Source organism: Tursiops truncatus, chromosome 20, assembly GCF_011762595.2.
Source record: "Tursiops truncatus isolate mTurTru1 chromosome 20, mTurTru1.mat.Y, whole genome shotgun sequence".
Classification (NCBI taxonomy): Eukaryota; Metazoa; Chordata; class Mammalia; order Artiodactyla; family Delphinidae; genus Tursiops; species Tursiops truncatus.
The window spans coordinates 52,868,189-52,889,580 of NC_047053.1; the positions used below are offsets into that span (position 1 = coordinate 52,868,189).

General features: G+C 50.8%; 1 protein-coding gene across 3 annotated transcripts in view; it reads left to right on the plus strand.

Annotated features, from left to right (window-relative positions):
• The window catches only part of SDK2 (sidekick cell adhesion molecule 2), a 141,332-nt gene that overhangs the window by 71,165 nt on the left and 48,775 nt on the right, over positions 1-21,392 (plus strand). For all 3 annotated transcript variants that reach the window (XM_073798037.1, XM_073798038.1, XM_033846858.2), the window contains exons 12-21: positions 743-919; positions 1,258-1,394; positions 2,333-2,480; positions 6,238-6,378; positions 8,015-8,196; positions 8,739-8,854; positions 18,454-18,649; positions 18,849-18,947; positions 19,332-19,523; positions 21,127-21,248. In XM_073798037.1, the coding sequence (XP_073654138.1) occupies positions 743-919; positions 1,258-1,394; positions 2,333-2,480; positions 6,238-6,378; positions 8,015-8,196; positions 8,739-8,854; positions 18,454-18,649; positions 18,849-18,947; positions 19,332-19,523; positions 21,127-21,248 (1,510 nt within the window). The remainder of the gene's footprint in view (positions 1-742; positions 920-1,257; positions 1,395-2,332; positions 2,481-6,237; positions 6,379-8,014; positions 8,197-8,738; positions 8,855-18,453; positions 18,650-18,848; positions 18,948-19,331; positions 19,524-21,126; positions 21,249-21,392) is intronic.

Genomic DNA, 21,392 nt, shown 5'->3' on the forward strand with positions numbered 1-21,392 from the left:
TGCTCATTGTCAGGCACGGGCATGTGTGTAGTTTCTCAAGTCCCCCTTTGTACTGACTGACCAAAGCTAAAGTGATTTTTCTAGATGCCAAAGTTAATTTGTCACAGTGATGCATTGATCTGATGATTCCCGTCATAAAACTAATCCCCACATGTAGTCTACGTGGAGACGTTCATTCTTTTTCCAGCCCTAATCTTTTTTTTTTTTTTTTTTTTTTGCGGTACGCGGGCCTCTCACCGCTGTGGCCTCTCCCGCTGCGGAGCACAGGCTCTGGACGCCCAGGCTCAGCGGCCATGGCTCACGGGCCCAGCCGCTCCGCGGCATGTGGGATCCTCCTGGACCGGGGCACGAACCCGTGTCCCCTGCATCGGCAGGCAGACTCCCAACCACTGCGCCACCAGGGAAGCCCCCAGCCCTAATCTTTTAACCTCTTTGGAAGATACCTTTTGTCCACTCTGCACCGCTTGGTGATGGCTTCCGGCCAAAAGCGACCAGGCTGTGACCTGGACCTGAACTGAAGGTGTGAACGGTGGATAATGATATGGTCATGCTCCTGGACCAAGGGCCCCACCCGCAGGCGTGATGGGCTGCAGGTGCCCCCGCTGTGGCTGGGGGCTTGCCCCCTACCCACCTTTGGAGCTCCCTGCTCCAGACCAGCCCTGGGCTGTGCCCTCCCCAGCAGCCCCCCCCCCCACCCTGCCTTCCCTGCCTCTCTTTACATAGCGGTCCTTCTTACTCTCAGGTACGTCTGGGAGAAGGATGGGGCCACACTGAGCATGGAGGGCAACCCCCGCATCCGTCTAGACAGAAACGGCTCCCTGCACATCTCGCAGACATGGTCCGGGGACATCGGCACCTACACCTGCCGGGTGCTCTCAGCCGGAGGCAACGACTCTCGCAGTGCCCACCTGCGTGTGAGGTGAGGGCAGGCTCCGGGGGGTAAAGGGGTGCAGGCAGCAAAGGGAAGGCTGCGTCTAGGCAGGCCACCAGGCCAGGTGTGACCTGAGCCCGCCCACCTCACCCCAGCATCCTCCAGGCCTTCGCCAGCTCAGTTCGGCCCCTGTCAAGGGCGGGGAGTCTGGGTTATGGCTTTGGCCAGGTGGGCTCCAAAGCCAGTGCACAGAGTCTCCAGCTAGATGGCCCCAAAGGCTGGGTTCGGGGGCCAAGCACCAGATATCATGGGAGCTCAGACTGAGTCCTGGGTGTCACCTGATTCTAGACCTCACGGGGGGGCCCCGCCACACCTGTCTCCTCCAGGCAGCTGCCTCATGCCCCTGAGCACCCAGTGGCGACTCTCAGTGCCGCAGAGAGAAGGGCCGTCAACCTGACGTGGGCCAAGCCCTTCGACGGCAACAGCCCACTGATCCGCTACGTCCTGGAGATGTCGGAGAACAGTAAGGCTGCTCCCACCCCCTCCGCCGACCGCAGCCAGGGCGACCCCACTTCCGTACCTTTGAGCCAACCCTCTGGACGGCCCAGCTCCCTCATCTGTAAAATGAGCCACGGCATCCTGCCGTCGTGTGACAATTGAACGAGATGACGCACAGGCTGGACTTGGGACCTGCCACCCAGAAGCCTCCAAGACACTGGCCATTAGTTTTTTGTTTGTTTTTTGTTGGTTTTTTTTTATTATTATTAATTTATTTATTTATATATATATTTTTGGCTGCGTTGGGTGTTCGTTGCTGCGCGCGGGCTTTCTCTAGTTGCAGCGAGCGGGGGCTACTGTTCGTTGTGGTGCACGGGCTTCTCATTGCAGTGGCTTCTCCTGTTGCGGAGCACGGGCTTCAGTAGTTGCAGCATGCGGGCTCTAGAGCGCAGGCTCAGTAGTTGTGGCCACGGGCTTAGTTGCTCCACGGCATGTGGGATCTTCCCGGACCAGGGCTCGAACCCGTGTCCCCTGCATTGGCAGGTGGATTCTTAACCACTGCGCCATCAGGGAAGTCCCTGGCCATTAGTTTTGTTTTTTTTTTTTTAATTTTTATCCTCCATCCCCAAGCCATGAACTCCAAAATTAGCAGGCATCATTTGAGTGGTGTTTCAAATACAGTTTGCTAGAGCTCATCAATTTGAGAAAAAACAAAAAAGATAGAAAAGACAAATGCCTCTCAGTTCCCATGAGCCCTTGCTCCCTCCCCAGGACCCCCCAACCCCCTGGGACATGTGGGCTAAGGGGGACCCAGAAAAATGACGTGACCAGCCTCTACTGGACCAAGCTGGGGAGGTACTACCCTGCCAGCCCAAACGAGGCTGGACCCCTGCTGGGAACGGAGGGGGAAGACGCGTGCACCCCCAAGATGCCTACCTCAGCCTCCACCCTCTGTCCCTGTAGATGCCCCCTGGACGGTGCTCCTGGCCAGCGTGGACCCCGAGGCCACCTCGGTGATGGTCAAGGGCTTGGTTCCCGCACGTTCCTACCAGTTCCGTCTTTGTGCCGTCAACGACGTGGGGAGAGGACAGTTCAGCAAAGACACAGAGAGGTGAGGGGAGCCGGGTGGGTGTCTGTCAGGGGCTCAACTCACTAACCCAGTTGAGTTGTCCCTCTCACTGTGGGCCATGCAAGTTCCAAGACTTAACCGCATTCTGCTGTACATCCCCATGGGTTGCCATCATTGTTAAACGCACGTGAATTTCCAAAGACGTCTAGGGTCTACACGGATCTCTGTACGCAGTGCCTTGCATGGTGCCAGACCCCATGAAGCCTCCAACAAAGCTTTTTTTAAAATGATGAAAGTTTAATAAAAACAGCAGTTCACGTGTTTTAACACCCACTTGTGTAGGAGGCGCGTTCTAGCCGCCTAGACCCCCATAGAACAGGCAGCCTCCTCTAGTGAGAGAAAAGACATCAGGTCAGAATGATAGTGACACCAATCCCATGCCCCAAAGCTGTGTGCTTTGCTCTTTATTTTTTTATGTGTATTTTTATTTTTTCCAGATGTATTGACATATCGTTGACTTGTAACATTATGTAAGTTTAAGGTGTACAATGCATTGATTTGACACACTCCTCTATGGCAAAATGATTACCCCCATGGTGTTAGCTGACACCTCCATCCTGTCACATAATTACTGTTTCTTTTTGTGGTGAGAACATTTGAGATCAACTTTCTTAGTAACCTTCAAGTATATAATACAGAATTCTTAGCTATAATCACCATGCTGTGTATTCCATCACCAGAACTTGTTATTCTTATAACTGGAAATTTATGCCTTTTGACTAACATCTTCCCCAGCCCCCCACCTCCTCTATTTCTCTGAGTTCAGCTCCCTTAGGTTGCACGTATAAGTGAGATCTACAGTATCTGTCTTTCTCTGCCTGACTTATTTCACTTAGCATAATACCCTGCTGGTCCATCCATGTTTTTGCAAATGGCAGAATTTCTTTCTGTCTCATGGCTGGAAAATCTTTCACTGTATAGCTGTGTTACATCTTCTTTATCCATTTATTTGTGGACGGACACTTAGGGTGTTTCCATATCTTGGCTATTGTGAATAATGCTGCCGTAAACATGGGGGTGCAGATATGTCTTCGAGATCCTGTTTTCATTTCTTTGGGGTGAATATATACCCAGAAGTGGGGTAGCTGGATCACGTGGTAGTTCTGTTATCAATTTGGGGGGGAACCTCCATACTGTTTCCCGTAGTCCCTGTACCAGTTTTTACTCCCACCAACAGTGCACGAGGGGTCCCTTTTATCCACATCCCCACCAACACTTGTTGTTTGTTGCCTTTTTTGTTTTTGTTTTTGTTTTGCGGTACGCGGGCCTCTCACTGCCGTGGCCTCTCCCGTTGTGGAGCACAGGCTCTGGACGTGCAGGCTCAGCGGCCACGGCTCACGGGCCCAACCGCTCCGCAGCATGTGGGATCTTCCCGGACCGGGGCACGAACCCGCGTCCCCCGCATCGGCAGGCGGACTCCCAACCACTGCGCCACCAGGGAAGCCCTGTTTGCTGTCTTTTTGATAATAGCCATTCTGATGGGCATAAGGTAATATCTCACTGTGGTTTTGGTTTGCATTTCCCTGATGGTTAGTGACGTTGAGCACCTTTTCATTGACCTGTTGGCCATTTTTATGTCTTTTTTGGAAAAATGTCTATGCTGCTCATTTGCCCATTTTTTGATCAGATTATTTCGTTTTTTGCTGTTGAGTTGTATGAGTTCTTTATATATTTTGGATATTAACCCCTTGTCAGATACACGGTTTGCAGATATTTTCTCCCATTCCATTATGTCGCCTTTTGATTTTGTTGTTTCTTTTTCTGTGCAGAAGCTTTTTAGTTTGATATAGTCCCACTTTTATTTATTTTTGCTTCTGTTGCTTGTCCTTTTGGTGTCATATCCAGGAAATCACTGCCAAGACCAAAATCAAGGAGCTTTTCTCTTATGTTTTATTCTAGGAGTTTTATAGTTTCAGGTCTTAAGTTTGTCTTTAATCCATTTCGAGTTCACTTTCGGGAGTGGTGTAAAATAGAGGTCCAATTGCCTTCTTCTGCATATGGTTATCCAGTTTTCCCAGCATCGTTTATTGAAGAGACTATCCTTTTCCCCCTGAGAAGAGTTAATATTGTTAAAACGTCCATATCGCCCAAAGCCATCCGTTGATTCGATGCAATCCCTATCGCAATTCCAACGGCATTTTTCACAGAAATAGTAAAAAACGATTCTAAAATTTGTATAGAGCCACAAAAGACCCCAAATAGCCAAAGCAATCCTGAGAACAAAGAACAAAGCCAGAGGCACCACACTTCCTGATTCCCAACTATACTATAAAGTTATAGTAAACCAAAACAGTATGCTCCTCATAAAAATAGACACATAGGGAATTCCCTGGTAGTCAAGTGGTTAGGACTCAGCACTTTCATTGCTGTGGCCCGGGTTCAATCCCTGGTTGGTGAACTGAGATCCTGCAAGTTGCAACCAAAAAAATAAATAAATAAATAGACACATAGACCAATGGAAGAGAATTGAGAGCCCAGAAATAATAGCAAATAGAAATAGCAAACAGTACTTGCTAAGGGAGCCAAGAATGCGCTTTGCTCTTTAAAAGATGCTCTTTGGTGTGTACACAGACCCCCCCCCCACTGGGTTAAATCAATCATTGTGGTTTCCCCACAGTTCCAATAAGCTTGAATCCCTCTGGCTTTTACTAGGGGGATGCCACAGGGGCTGTGACACTCTAACAGGAGGGAGAAGTGACAGCTAACAGCCTGGCATGGAGAGCAGTTATAGGAGAATTTATTCATTCACTGTTTACTGAGCACCTACTATGTGCCAGGCCATGTTTGGACCACGAGAGGTGGTGCAGGGGAAAAAAATGGACATAGCCCCAATCCTTCAGAGCTACGAAATCCCAATAACAAGAAACCTCGAAGTGTAGGGAAACCATCCTATAACTTCTCCAGTCCTTCGGGCTTCCCTGTGTAATGCTGATTCATCTTCCCAATGAACCGTCCTGAGTCAGCAAGTAAAAGGTTAGATTACCCTCACTTTAGGCTTTACAAAGCCATGGGAGGGTGCAGGATGTTTTGGAAAAGCTATCCATCAGGAAACAAAAACATAAAACGGGAAAGACATCCATCAAAAATAATCAACTTTTGTTGTTAATGGATGCATGTCAGTTATGTGAAAAATACAGAAGTGGAATGCTGTGTCCCCTGGCCATGCCAGAGAAAGAAATGCAGTAGCACTGGGCTTCAGGGGGTGCGGGGATGCTCAAACTCTCACGCACACGCCACGCCACCCCTACCCGGCCTGCCTCACCCCTGCCAGGGCTCAGCTGGTTCGTAAAGGAAGCGTGGTTCAAGTTCACCACCAGCTGGTAACTGGGAGGTGAGTATTTGACACTCCTGCTTCTAAAATACTTGAACACTCATGACGTCATCAACCCCGACAGCAGCTTCTTTGACAAATGGGAAACCAAGGCCTGTGTCCCTCAACCGCACAGAAAATACATATATCTGATGCTTTACAGTGTTTTAAAAAGACTTCCATATACATTGTGTCATTCGAGCTTCAACCACTCATAAAGCAGGCAAGTGGACTTTATGATACTGCTTTTACAGGTAAAGAAGCAAGCTCAGAGAAGTTAAGTGACTAGCCCAAAAGCACACAGCAATTGTGCAGAGTCATCCAAGGACAGAGCAGGGTGTGGCCTCTTCCTATCCCATTAAACTCCTGTATTTACCATGGAGACTAGGAGTGAAAAGCCCTGCCCATTCTTGGTGTTTTCCTATCCAGGGTCTCCCTTCCTGAGGAGCCCCCCACGGCCCCTCCACAGAATGTCATCGCCAGCGGCCGGACCAACCAGTCCATCATGATCCAGTGGCAGCCACCTCCCGAGAGCCACCAGAATGGCATCCTTAAGGGCTACATCATCAGGTAGGCGTCCGCACCAGGGAAAGGAGGGGCCGCCCAGACTCAAGAGGAAAGAGATGAGGGAGGGTCAGGGAGTGGATTGGAAAACAGAGCAGATTCATGGCAGGTCCTTCTTCATCCACAAGGACCAGGCAACAAGAAATGCCTACACGACAGTAGGAGGGATTGAAGTTAGACATCTAGAAGAACTTCCAGCAGTGAGAGCCTTGGAAACCAATAGGAATGGTTAGAGAGGAGATCCAATGTAGCCTCCTTAAGCCGGTATGGATGGCAGGTCTGCCAGACATCAGGGCTACATAGGAGTAGGGCTACACGGAGACACGTTACTATCCAGGGGACCAACCACCTGGGAAACCAAGAATATTCTAGCAGGCCAGATTTCCCCAGGACAGACAATGAGTGGACGAATTACTAGGCCAAGAACTGGTTAAAAAGTGGAAGTCCTGTCTTTGGTCCCTACTGCCCAGTGGAGCCCAGTTATATAGCCTTTTATTTTTACATTTGACTATGGGTGCTTTACTGGTAACCTGAAAGTGTATTACTAAGTTGTTACTAAAATTTGGTATTCATAAAAGAAAATTAGCCTGCTACTTGAAACTTCTGAGAACTCGTGTCAGTATTCTGAACTCTGGCTGGTTGCAAGATGCTAGGCAACTTCACACGTCTCTTTCCTGAATGTGTACGCTCACGGCACTGGAATTCCCCGATTTTGGAAGCAGTTACTGTTGGTTGGGCTGCTCTGTTATCGGTTAATTTCGTCGTGGGCTTTTTGGTGAATCCTAAAGGGTGGTGGTTCTCAAAGTGTGGTCCCTGGACCAGCAACGTCAGCATCACTTGAGAACTTGATAGGAATGCAAATTCTCAAGTCCTACCCCTCACCTATGGAATGAGAACCTTTGGGATAAGCCCAGCAATCTGTGTTTCAACAGGCTTTTCGGGTGTCTTTAATGCACGCTAAGGCTTTGAGAACCACTGCTCTGGGGTTTTGTGAAGCATCAGAATAAGTTGGGGCCTCTGATTTCCCCATAGTTAGACGCTAGAGTATGTGTGCACTGTTGTTCTCCTATGAGCTATCCATCCTCCAGAATTTGCCTGCACGTATCCCATTTCTTTATTACCCTGCGTTCTTTTTTCCAGTGGAAGGTGGAACTTGGTAGAGTACGTAGCCTCAGGTTTTTTTCTTTCCACCTCAGTGAATGGCTGTCAGGAGAGGGAGCCCTTCTCCTAGAAGGAGAAAGGAAATGAGCCCAACCTTTGGAGACCACTCTCTGATCAGCGACCCCTCAAAGCTAGACCCGTGAGATCTTCCCAGGAGCTCTCAGCATCCCTGGCTGGCTATCCTACCAGTGTCCTCCTCCCCCGTCAAAAAGAAGAGTCCAGACACATCCCCTGGACTTGCGTTATCCCGTGGGGTAGCCGCTGGTCACTTGCAGCCATTTAAATTAATAAAGAAGTAAATTAAATGACAGACGTAGTTCCTCGGTTACATTAAGCGCGTTCCAGGTGCCCAAAACCACAAGTGCCAGCAGGTTCCATGTTGGGCAGCATGGATGTGGGTTTCCACCATCACAGACAGCTTCCTGGGCACGAGGACAGCAGGCTGACTCCAGTCCATGGCATCTTGGCTTTCTCCCCTCAGGTACTGCCTGGCCGGGCTGCCTGTTGGGTACCAGTTTAAGAACATCACGGATGCTGACGTCAACAACCTGCTGCTGGAGGACCTCATCATCTGGACCAACTACGAGATCGAGGTGGCCGCCTACAACAGCGCCGGACTGGGCGTCTACAGCAGCAAAGTCACCGAGTGGACACTGCAGGGAGGTGGGTGGGGACAGTGGCCGTGGAGGAGCTGGCACTTCCCCCTCTCCGTGCCTGATGGGTCCTGACTGTCCAGTCCTGACTGCCTCAACCGTGTCACCTGTTTTATCCAGTCCCAGGCTGTCACATGCTGTGCCCAGCTACCCCGTAGGGTGGGGGGATGGAGGGAAAGATGGATGAAGAGGTTGGGGTGGGTGTGATGAACGCAGAGGCTTCGGGGATACAGGGGCCTTCTGCAAAGTTACCCATTAACTGGATCATGAAACAGCTTACATTTAGCGTTGCACCTAAAAACCACCCTGAGCATTTTCAGATCCGTCACTTTTATTTGTGGGTACCCTGTGAAATGGGCCAGACCGGTTTCATTAAGCCCAAACTACTCTGCAGAAAGAGGGCATCTGAAGTCTCCGTAGCAGCAGGGGAGGAGCTGGGGGAGGGGTGTAAAGCAGGGTCCGCAGACCTCGTGTGTTTTCGCTGCTTAACCGGGCCGGACAGTCAGACGGTGCCCCCTCCACACACACCCCTACCTCTCTGCTCTCCTCCAGTGCCCACGGTCCCTCCGGGCAACGTGCATGCAGAAGCCACCAACTCCACGACCATCCGCTTCACCTGGACTGCCCCCAGCCCCCAGTTCATCAACGGCATCAACCAGGGCTACAAGGTACTTAAGGCCTCTCCTTGCCCCGAGAGGAAGCCTGGAGATTCCCGGAAGGACGCAGGCCACAGAGGCAGGGAGAAGGCGAGGAAGGGGGAGGAGGGAGTCCCCGCTCTGTCTCTGAATCATTGGTTCAAGCCAAGCAGAGGACACGTGATCAAGGCAAGGGGCATGCGGGCTTTCCCCAGGTCCACGTCCAGGCCACGGGGAGTACAGGCACTGGCCTGTGTGTGAGCCAGTGCAGGGAGCAGTCAGTCTCGATGAGCCTGCCTTATGAACGAAACCAGGTTTGCTTCAGGTTCAGGGTCCCCGCACAGCCACGGCCCCATCAGAAAAATCCAGAACGGGGCTTCCCTGGCGCAGTGGTTGAGAGTCCGCCTGCCGATGCAGGGGACACGGGTTTGTGCCCCGGTCCGGGAGGATCCCACATGCCGCGGAGCGGCTGGGCCCGTGAGCCATGGCTGCTGAGCCTGCGTGTCCAGAGCCTGTGCTCCGCAACGGGAGAGGCCACAACAGTGAGAGGCCCGCATACCGCAAAAAAAAAAAAGAAAGAAAAATCCAGACCATGCTTCTTACCCCCAAGCCATGGGCTAATGGGCACTCTGCAGGGTCATCTGTCCTCAGACTGTACTTGACCCTACACAGTGTGTTTAAGGGCAGGAGTAGGACTCAGGAAGCTTAGATTAAAGTCCTTGCTCTGCCTCTGGCCAGGCCCCTGGACAAGCCCTATAAACTGTCTGAGCATCCTTCCTTCAATAAGTGTTTACTGAGCCCAACCATGGGCGCTGTTCTAGCTGTTGGAGAGCCAAGAGACATCCTGTTTCCTCCTTTGCACACGAAGGTGATGATAATTTCTGTCCCTTAGGATTGCATGAGGATTCAATGAGAATATTTGTAATTTTTTCAGCAGAATGACACCTAAGAAGCATTCCGAAAACGGTAGCAATAGTAGTAGAAATGGATTCGTTTCTCAGGCTGCCCTCACAGAGTATCACAGACTGGGCGGCTTAAACAGCAGAAATGTATTTCCTCACAGTTCTGGGGGCCGGAAGTCCAAGGTCAAGGTGCTGATAAGGCTGGTTCCTTTTGAGGCGTCTCTTCTTGGCATGTAGACGGCCGCCTTCTCTGTGTCCTCACGCGTCTTCCTTCTGTGTGTCTGTGTCCAGACTTCCGCTTCTTAGAAGGACACCAGTTCTGTTGGATGAGGACCCACACTAAGGACCTCGTTTAACTTAATTACCTCTTTAAAGGCTATCTCCAAACACAGTCACATTCTGAGGTCCTGGGGGTTAGGGCTTCCCCATAAAAATTGGAGGGGAAACAATTCAGCCGTAACAAAAAGCACTAGTAGCAGTGGTGATGGTGATGGTAGTAGATTTGCTATAATTGGAACTGTGCTGCAAGTCGGGACTTCTCAACCATCCCCTTCTGGCAGCCACTCCTGGGTCTCTCCTCTCACCCCACGAGGAGCACGGAGCCGACCTTCCCTAAGAGAATGGGAGATGGCAGATCACAGAGTGTGTGGTCCACGCCGTGTTTTACAGCTTGGCCTCAGCTGAGTGGGGCGGGTGGGAGGAGGCAGTGCGCTCCCTCCGGATGTGAGAGGCATGTCACCAGGAAGCCAGCCGTGGAGGGCAGGGAACCGCGGGCTCTGCTGGCCTCGAGGTGACCGCAGATACTTCCAGAAGATTCCCACACCAGCCGTGTGTGACAACAAGGACCATTTCTAGGACTAGCAGCCTTAGCCTTTGTTGCTGCAAGGTGGGGGATGGCTGGACGGGAAGGGGCTGAGATTAAATCACCCAGAGAATTTTCTGCCGGTGTTTCAAGTAAAGGAGGGAGGGTCCAGATCCCGATACACCCCAGCCGCAGACATCTCGCTTCTAGGAAAGTGCATCACTGAAGCCGAGCGGGGCCCTCCTGGACCAGGGCTGTAGCTGCTCGCCGGTAGTGCCGGCTGGCTGGAGAAACCTCCTAATTGGGACTCTGGGGGGAGGCAGTGGAGGGAAGAGGGAGGCTTTCATCATGCAGAGGAGCTGAGCTGGGAAGAATTAGCTTCTTGCTGCCGGTTCTAAGTTTCCTTGCACTTTGGGGAGACCTGGGCTGCAAACTTCTAAGGCAAATGGCTCTCAGAGGGCCAAGGAGACCAGCTTAGTGGCCGGGACAATTAGGGCAATGACCCAGAGCCAGAGGAAGCTGCAGAAGCCCCCCTGATTCCCAGGTCCAGTCTGTGCCCAGCACCCCATAACTGCTCCAAGAAAGTCAGCAGAAATGAATTGTCCAGATAGCTTGAGCATAGAAACTGGTGCATAAGAAGAGCTCACGCTTCCAGGGCACTTTCTAGAGGCCAGGCAGGATGCCTGGGCTTCCCTCACATTCTTGTCTCCTACAAGCTGCACAAGACCCCTAAGAAGGAAAGCTTGTTATCATCACCCCATTTTACAGAGGAGGAAACCGAGGCATGAGGGCCAGTGACTTGTTCACAGTCAGAGTAACTGCAAAGCTTGGCTTCAAACTCCAGAGCCTGCACTTCGTCTTGCATTAAAAAGAAAGTGTTGTATGATTTAATTGTAAATAACTATAACTTGATTTTTTCTGAGTATGAATGGATACAAGTGGGGATTTTGTTTCCTGCTCCTTTGGCCTTCAGTATCACAGGGAGGGGAAAAAAGCAGCGTCTGTCCCTTCCAACCTTCCAGTGAGAAGGGACCGTTTTTTCCCCTTTGAATTGTGAACAATTTCAAACATCTACAAAAGTAGTGAGGAGACTAAGATGACTTGATCAGACCATAACGCACCCTGGCTTCGACAGTTACCAACTCACGGCCCAATACGTTCCCTCTATTTTCCAGCCCTCTGCTTCTCCCCTAGAACATTTGTAAGGAAATCCCAGGTATTGTAGCCTTTCACGCATAAATATTTCTGCAGAGAAATATTATAGATAAAGTCTCTACTTAAAACCTAAACACAATAACCACATTCCCATTATAGTGCCTTAAAAAATCAACAGTCCCCTTAATAGCATCAGCTACCCCGTCAGCATTCAAATTTCCCCAGTTGCCGCGGCATTTCTTTTACTGGTTGGTTTATTTGCCTCAGGGTCCAAATGAGAGCCACACAGTTGCAACTGGTTGAAGTTTTCTAGGTCTCAGTTGATCTACAGATTCTCTCTCCTTTCTGTCTCTCACTCTCTCTTCCTTTTAATTTATTTAGTAAAGAAACTTAGTCAGGGCTTCCTTGGTGGCGCAGTGGTTGAGAGTCCGCCTGCCGATGCAGGGGACGCGGGTTCGTGCCCCGGTCCGGGAGGATCCCACATGCCGCGGAGCGGCTGGGCCCGTGAGCCACGGCCTCTGAGCCTGCGCATCCGGAGCCTGTGCTCCGCTACGGGAGAGGCCACAACAGTGAGAGGCCCGCGTACCGCAAAAAAAAAAAAAAAGAAAGAAAGAAACTTAGCCATTTGTCCTATAGAGTTTTCCACAGCCTGGATTTGCAACTGCATCCCTGTGGGGCCATTTAATATATCCCTCTGAATACTATATTTGCAGTAAATTGGAATTTAGAACTAGAGGCTTGATCATATTCAGATTTGATTTTTTTTTTTTCAAAATATTACTTCCTAGATGGTGCTGTGCGTTTTCATTAGAAGGCACGGAGTCTGCGTGTCTCTCTTACTAGGATGTGGTGACCGTTGACCACCCCTGTGTGCTCTATTATCTCAATAGGGGATACTTGAGGATATGAAATGTATTCAAGTATCAAAATGAGGATACTTGAATATTATGATTTCTCCTTGATTTATGAGTTGAAATACTTTCCCCCCAAAAGAATTTTTCCGTTAACAACTTTTTGGTTACCTGAAGGTTTAGTTCGTCTAGGAAAAGCATGGTAAATGCTCAGTTCTCTTCCATGACTTAACAATTTTCAGAATAGTGAATTGGTTCCATAGCATCTTCTAAGGTGACGGATGAGTTTGGATGGGGGCAGAGGGAGGCATCTTTTTGTTTTGTTTTTGTTAGTATTATTATGTCCTTAAGGATTTTTAATACGTCTGATATGTTTCAATCCACTGCCATTATTACTCTCATTGATACCAAATTGACCCATCACCCACCTCTTCCAAGTTGGTGAGTCCTTTTGATGTGGCCCCAGGAGTCTTTTTTTTTAATTCTTTTTTTTTAAATTTTATTTATTTATTTATTTATTTATTTTTGGCTGTGTTGGGTCTTCGTTTCTGTGCGAGGGCTTTCTCTAGTTGTGGCGTGCGGGGGCCACTCTTTTTTTTTTGCTGTACGCGGGCCTCTCACTGCTGTGGCCTCTCCTGTTACGGAGCACAGGCTCCGGACGCGCAGGCTCAGCGGCCATGGCTCATGGGGCCCAGCCGCTCCGCGGTATGTGGGATCTTCCCAGACCAGGGCTTGAACCCGTGTACCCTGCATTGGCAGGCGGACTCTCAACTACTGCGCCACCAGGGAAGCCCGGGGACCACTCTTCATCGCGGTGCACAGGCCTCTCATTGTCACGGCCTCTCTTGTTGCGGAGCACAGGTTCCAGACGCGCAGGCTCAGCGGCCATGGCTCACGGGCCCAGTTGCTCCGTGGCATGTGGGATCTTCCCAGACCAGGGCTTGAACCCGTGTCCCCTGCATTGGCAGGCGGATTCTCAACTACTGCGCCGCCAGGGAAGCCTGCCCCAGGAGTCTTTGATAGGTTCCTTGCTATCTGGTATGACAGGGTGGCCCAAGGTAGCTCCTTTTCCTGCCCTGTGCCTGGGATCAGCCATGTCATCAAGGAGCCCTTGTTTCTTTTTTTTTTTTTTTTTTTTTTTTTTTTTTTGTGGTACGCGGGCCTCTCACTATCGTGGCCTCTCCCCTTGCGGAGCACAGGCTCCGGACGCGCAGGCTCAGCGGCCATGGCTCTCGGGCCCAGCCGCTCCACGGCACGTGGGATCCTCCCGGACCGGGGCACGAACCTGCGTCCCCTGCATCGGCAGGCGGACTCCTAACCACTGCACCCCCAGGGAAGCCCCCTTGTTTCTTTTAATGATAGTTAGATACCAAAATCTGGGCACTGGGGCTGCTCCTGGTTCTAGCATTGGTTGTTGTTTCAAGGCCCTGTGAATGGACAACTCAGAAATACTTTTTTTAAAGATAAAACACATACTGATACTTCCAATTCAATTTCAGGACTCTAACATTTTAAAAATAATCTCATTGGTCTTTTGTCTCTCTTTTCTCCATTCTGAAAACCTAGTTTCTTCCACAGCAACAGAATTACTCACTACTTGATCCCACAAATACCCACGACAGTTTCAGAACAGCAATATCAACACTGTGATTACTGAAAATAGTTTCAGATTATCTGTACTTCTTAGGACGTATCCCACCAGGGATACAGTCCCCCCCTTTCTGTGCTGCAAAGTCTCTGAAATGGTTTCTTTCTGTGTAATTTTGCTCCAATTCAATATACAGTGAGGTTCATTTGTTTCATTTGGGTTTCGATTTTTAGGGATTGATTTTTTTTTATTTAATTTTATTCTATAATTATGTAGCATATTTACGTGGTTCCAAAGTTAAATCTACAAAGCAAAGTTAATTCAGAAAAAAATCAGCCTGAATTCTGGTCCTCCTCCTTCCCAAGAGAAGTGATTTCTTTTTGTTTGTTGGTTTGGTTCGGTTTTCCCTTCCATGTCTTTAACATAAACAAAAGCTACGTGTGTATAAATATGTACCGTCGCCTTCTTAGATAAATGACAGTGTACTCCACATACATTCTCCATTTTGCTTTTTTATTTACATTGTATCCTGGAGGTCTCTCTGTAAGAGTATATAGAGATATTCCTTGTCCCTTTTTAAAAAATCTGTATCGTGTTCCATTATGTGGATCTCCCATTGTTTAGTCAGCCAGCTCCCTAGTGATGACATTTTGGTTGTTTCCAGTCCTTTACTATAACAAAGATTTCTGCAGTGAATAGTTTTGTGCCTACATTTTTTCGTACTGTCACATATAACTCTGAAACAGACTCTTAGAAATGAGATTGCTGGGTCAAAAGGTAAATGTGCATAATTTTGCTGCTATTGCCAAACCGCCCCCGTTATTTTTTTAGTTTTTTAATTTAATTTTTAACTGGGAATATAGTTACACGATTCAAAAACCAACAAATGTAAAAAGATAAACTTGTAGCAGGCAGACATCCTCCATCTCACGCCATGCCAGCCCAGTCCCTCATCTGCCTGGTTCTATCCCACCCAACCTTGAAATTCTCCACACTCCAGGGAACCACCGTTGTTAATTTCTTACATATCCTTCCAGGATGTTTTGTGCGAATCCGTGCAAAAGAGATAGAAAAGTAGAGGGAAAGACAAAGGGAGGGTGCAAAAGAGAATTTCCCCTACTTGTTTTTAACTCCAGAATCTAGCAGGTTATACTCTCCTAGACTCTCGAGCCCGCGAGGTACTGCCTCCATCAGAAACAGGAGGCACGTCAGTTCAGCCTTTTTCCCCACAACCATTGAGGTAGCTAATACCGGCTCCTGTAATAGCCTGAGGCTCAGAGAGGTTGAGTGATTTTCCCAGGGTCACACAGTAAATGGCAAAGCTGTGCTCTGTCGTCCTTTCTCTTGGCTTTGGCTGCACATTCTGCACCCTGGCCCCCCCACCATCACACACACAAACACACACACACACACACCTTTCAGTTACAGGGGTGACCCCCTGGGCCTCTGCTGTCTAAGCTGGAGTTGCCTGTCCCACCATCTAGATCTGAAGTCCCCCCACAAGCACACTCACCCACACACCTCAGCCATGCTCAGGGCAGCCCAGTCTGCTTAGAATCCAAGACCAAGGACCTGAGGAAGTCAATCAGCGCTGACCCCCGGTAACAAGAGCAGGCGTGGAGAACCCCCAGCCCTCACCTGGCAGCTGTGTGTACCTCGGCAGATAGAGGGCTGCGTCTAAGGTCTCAGGTCCACAAATCTGAAGCCAGATCCAGGTGGTCCCCTGTGCACTGACCAGTCCTCAACCTTCCTGAGCCTTGGTTTCCTTTTTGTAGCAGCACAGGACAGTGATTCGCATGTCATCCTCATCGTGATGGTGAAACGGGACTGGTCCGTGATGGGCTTAACCCAGTGCCAGGCACACAGGAAGGGCTCATGGGACCAGAGCCCAGTGTGTGTGTGGAGCACAGCCTCCACCCCATGGCTGCCCAGAGCCCAGCCCCTTGGAAGCAATAGAGGTGCAGAAGACAATTCTATTGTCTTCCTGGACCTGAGGGAGAGGCCTCTTAACCCCTTAGCCTCCTCCTCTTTGGATGCAGCTACAGGACACGTGGTTCACATCCCAGAGTAAATGTTTTGAAGCAACCCCTGTCCTGCCTCCGTCTTGGGCTCTGGGCCTGGACCTGGAGGATGCTGCTGTGGTCATGACTCCACCCAACCGCACTACCATCACCCTGTCCCCATCTTCTTTGTCATATCTGAAGACAATTCCCTGTGAATGTGCTTTAAGGCACCTGTCAAGACATTCTTTGTCCCTTATTTTTTTAAATAGTAGTGATCACAATTGGCCTAAACCCGAAAAAATAATATTTACCCAGATTTTGCACTTACTGGAGAATGCACCACACAATTCTAATGGTGTAATTAATTCGCAATTACATTGATTAAAGTATATTAAAACATCAAGCTTGTTTCTTAATCTACTCCAGCAAAGTTCAGCAATTGAATTGCTATGAAACAAGATAACCGCAATAAGGATGGTATTTAACCTACGTATTAAATACCACTTAGTGTTTCTGATTAGTATTTTTAGGGTCTAATTGGTATCTAATTAACTTGCTATAGGCTATCTTTTCACAATACCAATTAAATTTCCAAACATGCTTTATAAACACACGGCCATGAAAAGGAGGAGATGAAGCATTGTCATGGGTCTGAGTTAATCAAGAGACATTGGCGTGGTATTGTTTTATGTCTATAAATACCCAGGCTTATTAAAATTCATCCAGCATAGCTTTTCACCATTAATTGCTATTTAATCAATTTGAAATAATTGAGGAAATCTGTGAGACCAGCTGTCATTGTTAGAGACAGACAAAGGGCCCAGAAAATAGGAGTGTGGGGCGGGAGGTCAAGAAGCAGCAGGAACGTGCAGCAACACGGATGCAACTAGAGATGTTCCTGCTAAGTGAACTGAGTCAGACAGAGAAAGACAAACACCACGCGATGTCACTCATATGTGAAATCTAAAATACGACACAAATGAAGTTGTCTACGAAACAGACTCACAGAGAACAGACTTGTGGTTGCCAAGGGGGAGAGGGCTGGGGGAAGGATGGATTGGGAGTTTGGGGTTAGCAGATGCTAACATAGCAGATGCTGTATTTAATGCTAAAGTATTATATATAGGATGGATAAACAACAAGGTCCTACTGTATAGCACAGGGAACTATATTCACTATCCTGTGATAAACCATATGGAAAAGAATATTAAAAAAAAAAGAATGTATAGGGCTTCCCTGGTGGTGCAGTGGTTGAGAGTCCGCCTGCCGATGCAGGGGACATGGGTTCGTGTCCCGGTCCGGGAAGATCCCACATGCCGCGGAGCGGCTGGGCCCGTGAGCCATGGCCGCTGAGCCTGCGCGTCCAGAGCCTGTGCTCCGCAACAGGAGAGGCCACAATGGTGAGAGGCCCGCGAACCGCAAAAAAAAAAATAATAATAAAAAAAGGATGTATAAATGAATTACTTTGCAGAAGTTAACACAACATTGTAAATCAACTTTATTCTTCAATTTTTAATAAGAGAGGAAGGAAGGGGAGGTGGGGAGTTTATGCAATTATGGCTGGGATATGTAGAGTGGAGATTAGAGGAAAAGTGATGCTGAATTTCCAGACGGGGTTTTCTTGCCAATGCTCCACCTCTAGAGGATGGTTACAGTTGAAATCCCAACTTGGAACAAGTTTAAAAGAGAGAGTTATCTACATACTGGAGTTCTTAGGAGGCACTGCCCCGGCCCAGGCAGAGAGAGGCATGGGAGCCCAGGTATAGAAGCAAAGACCCTTAGCTACCCAGGAGCTGTGTGATATATTGTAAGTCACTTAGCCTCTCTGAGCCCGTTTCGTCATCTGTAAAAAACAAGACTGGCTTCATGCCTGTGTGGGGGTTCAGGGCTCCACGCTCAGAAGGACCCCACGTTCAGTTAAATGCTCTGCTGCTGTCTCTGGAAATTCTTCGTAATTTTTGAACAAGGGGGCCTCCATTTGCATTTTGCACTGGACCTGCAAATTATGTAGCCAGTCTTGGTCAAGTACCTCCCTGTGGGGTTGCTGTGGGAATCGAGTGGGAGACGACTCACTGAAACCACCCTGCCCAGTACCTTGCTTAGAGTAAATCACTCAGCAAATGGAGCAGCACACCAAAGTGAGCTCCCAGAGGACAGATGCTCCAGTGGCCTGTGGGTATCCGCCCGGCCTCCCCTCCCTGGGAGGAGGGACCCTAGGAAAGCTGGGCTCCCGGACACTCTCTGTCCGTTGGCCCAGCCTGTGGGAAAGCGCTGGGCCTCTGCTGGCGCGTGCTCGCTGCCGCCCTGCTTGAGTGGCTGCCCTCTCCGCAGCTGATGGCCTGGGAGCCAGAGCAGGAAGAGGAGGTTACCATGGTGACCGCCCGGCCCAACTTTCAAGACAGCATCCACGTGGGCTTTGTGTCGGGCCTGAAGAAGTTCACTGAGTACTTCACCTCGGTGCTGTGCTTCACCACCCCCGGCGACGGGCCTCGCAGCACCCCGCAGCTGGCGCGCACCCACGAGGACGGTAGGCAGCGCCCTAACCCCGGCTCCCTCTGCCCCCACCCCCCTCCACGGGCCAGGCTGAGCGCTCCAGGCCCAGGACGGCCCTGCTCTTGTCTTCGAGCCGGGGGTCACCCCTGGAGCCCCACGGGCTGTCTTGAGGACGGTGGTCTCTCTCCGGCTCTAACTGGCATTGGGTGGGTGGGGGACCCTTTTGGGTACAGTGCCAGGGCCCGTGGGACACCTGAGCTTCACTGAAATCCTGGACACCTCGCTGAAGGTCAGCTGGCAAGAACCAGGGGAGAAGAACGGCATTCTCACAGGTAGGCGCCACGGCATCGCTGCCCCGGGGTGAGACGGGCGGCAAAGGCCCGCCCGTCCATGCCCCTCCCTTCGACCTAGTGTCATCCAGAGCTTCCCAGCAGGCCACTCTTTCTTAGAAAGGACTCATGGGAGGCTCTCAGCCCCTGTGCTCTGAGCCGCATCCCAGATCTTCAGCCGCAGTGACCCACCCTCCCTCCTGCAATCCACACCCAACGAGGGGCACCCACCCAGGTTACACCCGGGGCCCCAGGCACGATGCTCCCACCTCCCTCGGCCCCCTCCTTCCAATGCGTGTCTAACTGCCAGACTAGTAAGGAAGTGAGAAGCAGGGCAGAAGGTTAAGGTCCCAGCCAAGCTCACACCACACTGGGGCCTCTCCCCAGGATATCGGATCTCCTGGGAGGAGTATAACCGGACCAACACCCGCGTGACACACTACCTGCCCAACGTCACCCTGGAGTACCGCGTCACGGGCCTCACCGCGCTCACCACCTACACCATCGAGGTGGCCGCCATGACCGCCAAGGGCCAGGGCCAGGTGTCTGCCTCAACCATCTCCTCCGGGGTGCCTCCAGGTGGGTTCCTGCCTCCAGCGCTGGGCTCCTGGCCTCTTGTTCTCCTGTTCGGGAGGAGGCCCCTTCTTCAGGAAGATTGGCTTCTTCCCACACAGCTCTCCCCTCCCTGGAGTCTGGGGTTCCCGGGTCCTCCCAGGGCTGGCTGCATCCTCGTGATGGTGAGGCCGTGTGGGCTGCTGCCGCTTCCTCCTCTGACTCTCAGGGAGCCCGGGCCCCCGCAGAACCCCACCCTTGCCTCCTTCCGCCACTGCCCCCTCCCTCTGCTCCAGGCTCTGCATCAAGCAGCGGTATCTATGATTCAGGGGAAGAATTCTCACTGTCGCCCAAAAGGTCCAAACGAATTCCAACCAGTGGAAATGTTGGTTGGGAAGGGGATAGAGCAGGGTGAGAATAACCTCACCCCCGGTGTAAACAGCAAGCTTTGGCCCCCATCGCGCTTCTGCCAGGCTCTGTGACCCTGAGCAAGTCAAGCGTCCCCCCCTGTGCCTCAGTTTCCCCATCTGTGTCTATGGAGAGACACACTGGGTAGCCATGTGGTCCTGTCTGGGTCTGTAAGTCTGTGCTTGTGCGATGCGGCCAGAATCCCTCGACCTGCCCACCGAGGTGGTTGAGATACCTGAGCTTCAATTGACCCCAAGTGATACTCTGTAGTGCTCACCTGGCCCAGAGCTCAGTGCATCCGTGCACTTAGCCCTCCCAACAACCCTGAGGTAGGCAATGTTATTATCATCTCCATTTTACCGAGGAAGAGACTGCGGCACAGAAAGGTTAGGTAACTTGCCCAAAGGCACACAGCATCAGAAGCAGTGGAGTTGGATTTCAACTCAGACAGTCCGACCCCGGAATCTGTTCTCTCTCTGTTCACCCTGAACCCCAAGGTTCCTGGTCAGAATACAGGGACTTTGGGAATTCCCTGGTGGTGTAGCGGTTAAGAATCTGCCTGCCAATGCAGGGGACACGAGTTCGAGCCCTGGTCCTAGAAGATCCCACATGCCACGGAGCAACTAAGCCCGTGCGCCACAACTACTGAGCCTGCGCTCTAGAGCCCGCGAGCCACAACTACTGAGCCCGTGTGCCTAGAGCCCGTGCTCCACGAGAGAAGCCACCGCAGTGAGAAGCCCATGCACCTCAACGAGGAGTAGCCCCCGCTCGCTGCAACTAGAGAAAGCCCGTGTGCAGCAACGAAGACCCAACGCAGCCAAAAACTAAATAAAGTTAATAATTAAAAAAAAAAAAGAATACAGGGGCTTCCTCCCGTCCTCACCCCTCCTTCTGACCTCCCTCAGCCATTATTGGTTTGGGAGGGCTGTAATGGGTTGTGTGTAGATGGAGAGAATTCATTCAGGAAGCCCAGCCCCCGTTTCCTGGCCCTGGGGGGTTCTCTCAGCCCCGAGCCTACCTCGGTCCCTGGTCTGAACACAGTGAGCCTTAGATGCAGGGCCGAAGGCCGTGTTGTGGGTTGAGGCCTCGGCCATGCTCCTACTCCGAGGTGTCTAGGAAATTGTGACACACAGCCCCCCCCTCCACCCCGTGCCTGGAGAGTCCTGTGGGGGGTGGAAGGACCTTCTTCTCACTCCTTTCCTGCCCTGTTTTCCTTTTCCAGAACTCCCAGGAGCCCCCACCAACCTGGGCATTTCCAACATCGGCCCCCGCTCCGTGACCTTGCAGTTCAGGCCAGGTTATGATGGGAAGACCTCCATCTCCCGCTGGCTGGTGGAGGCCCAGGTAAAGCTGCCGGAGGAGAGCCCTACAGCCTGGGCAGCCTGCTCCCTGGCCTTGGCCGCACGCCTGCTCTTGAGAGCAAATCACATGTGTGTTTCAATCTGTGTGAGTTTCACATGCAACTATCAGAAAGTCAGATACACCAGA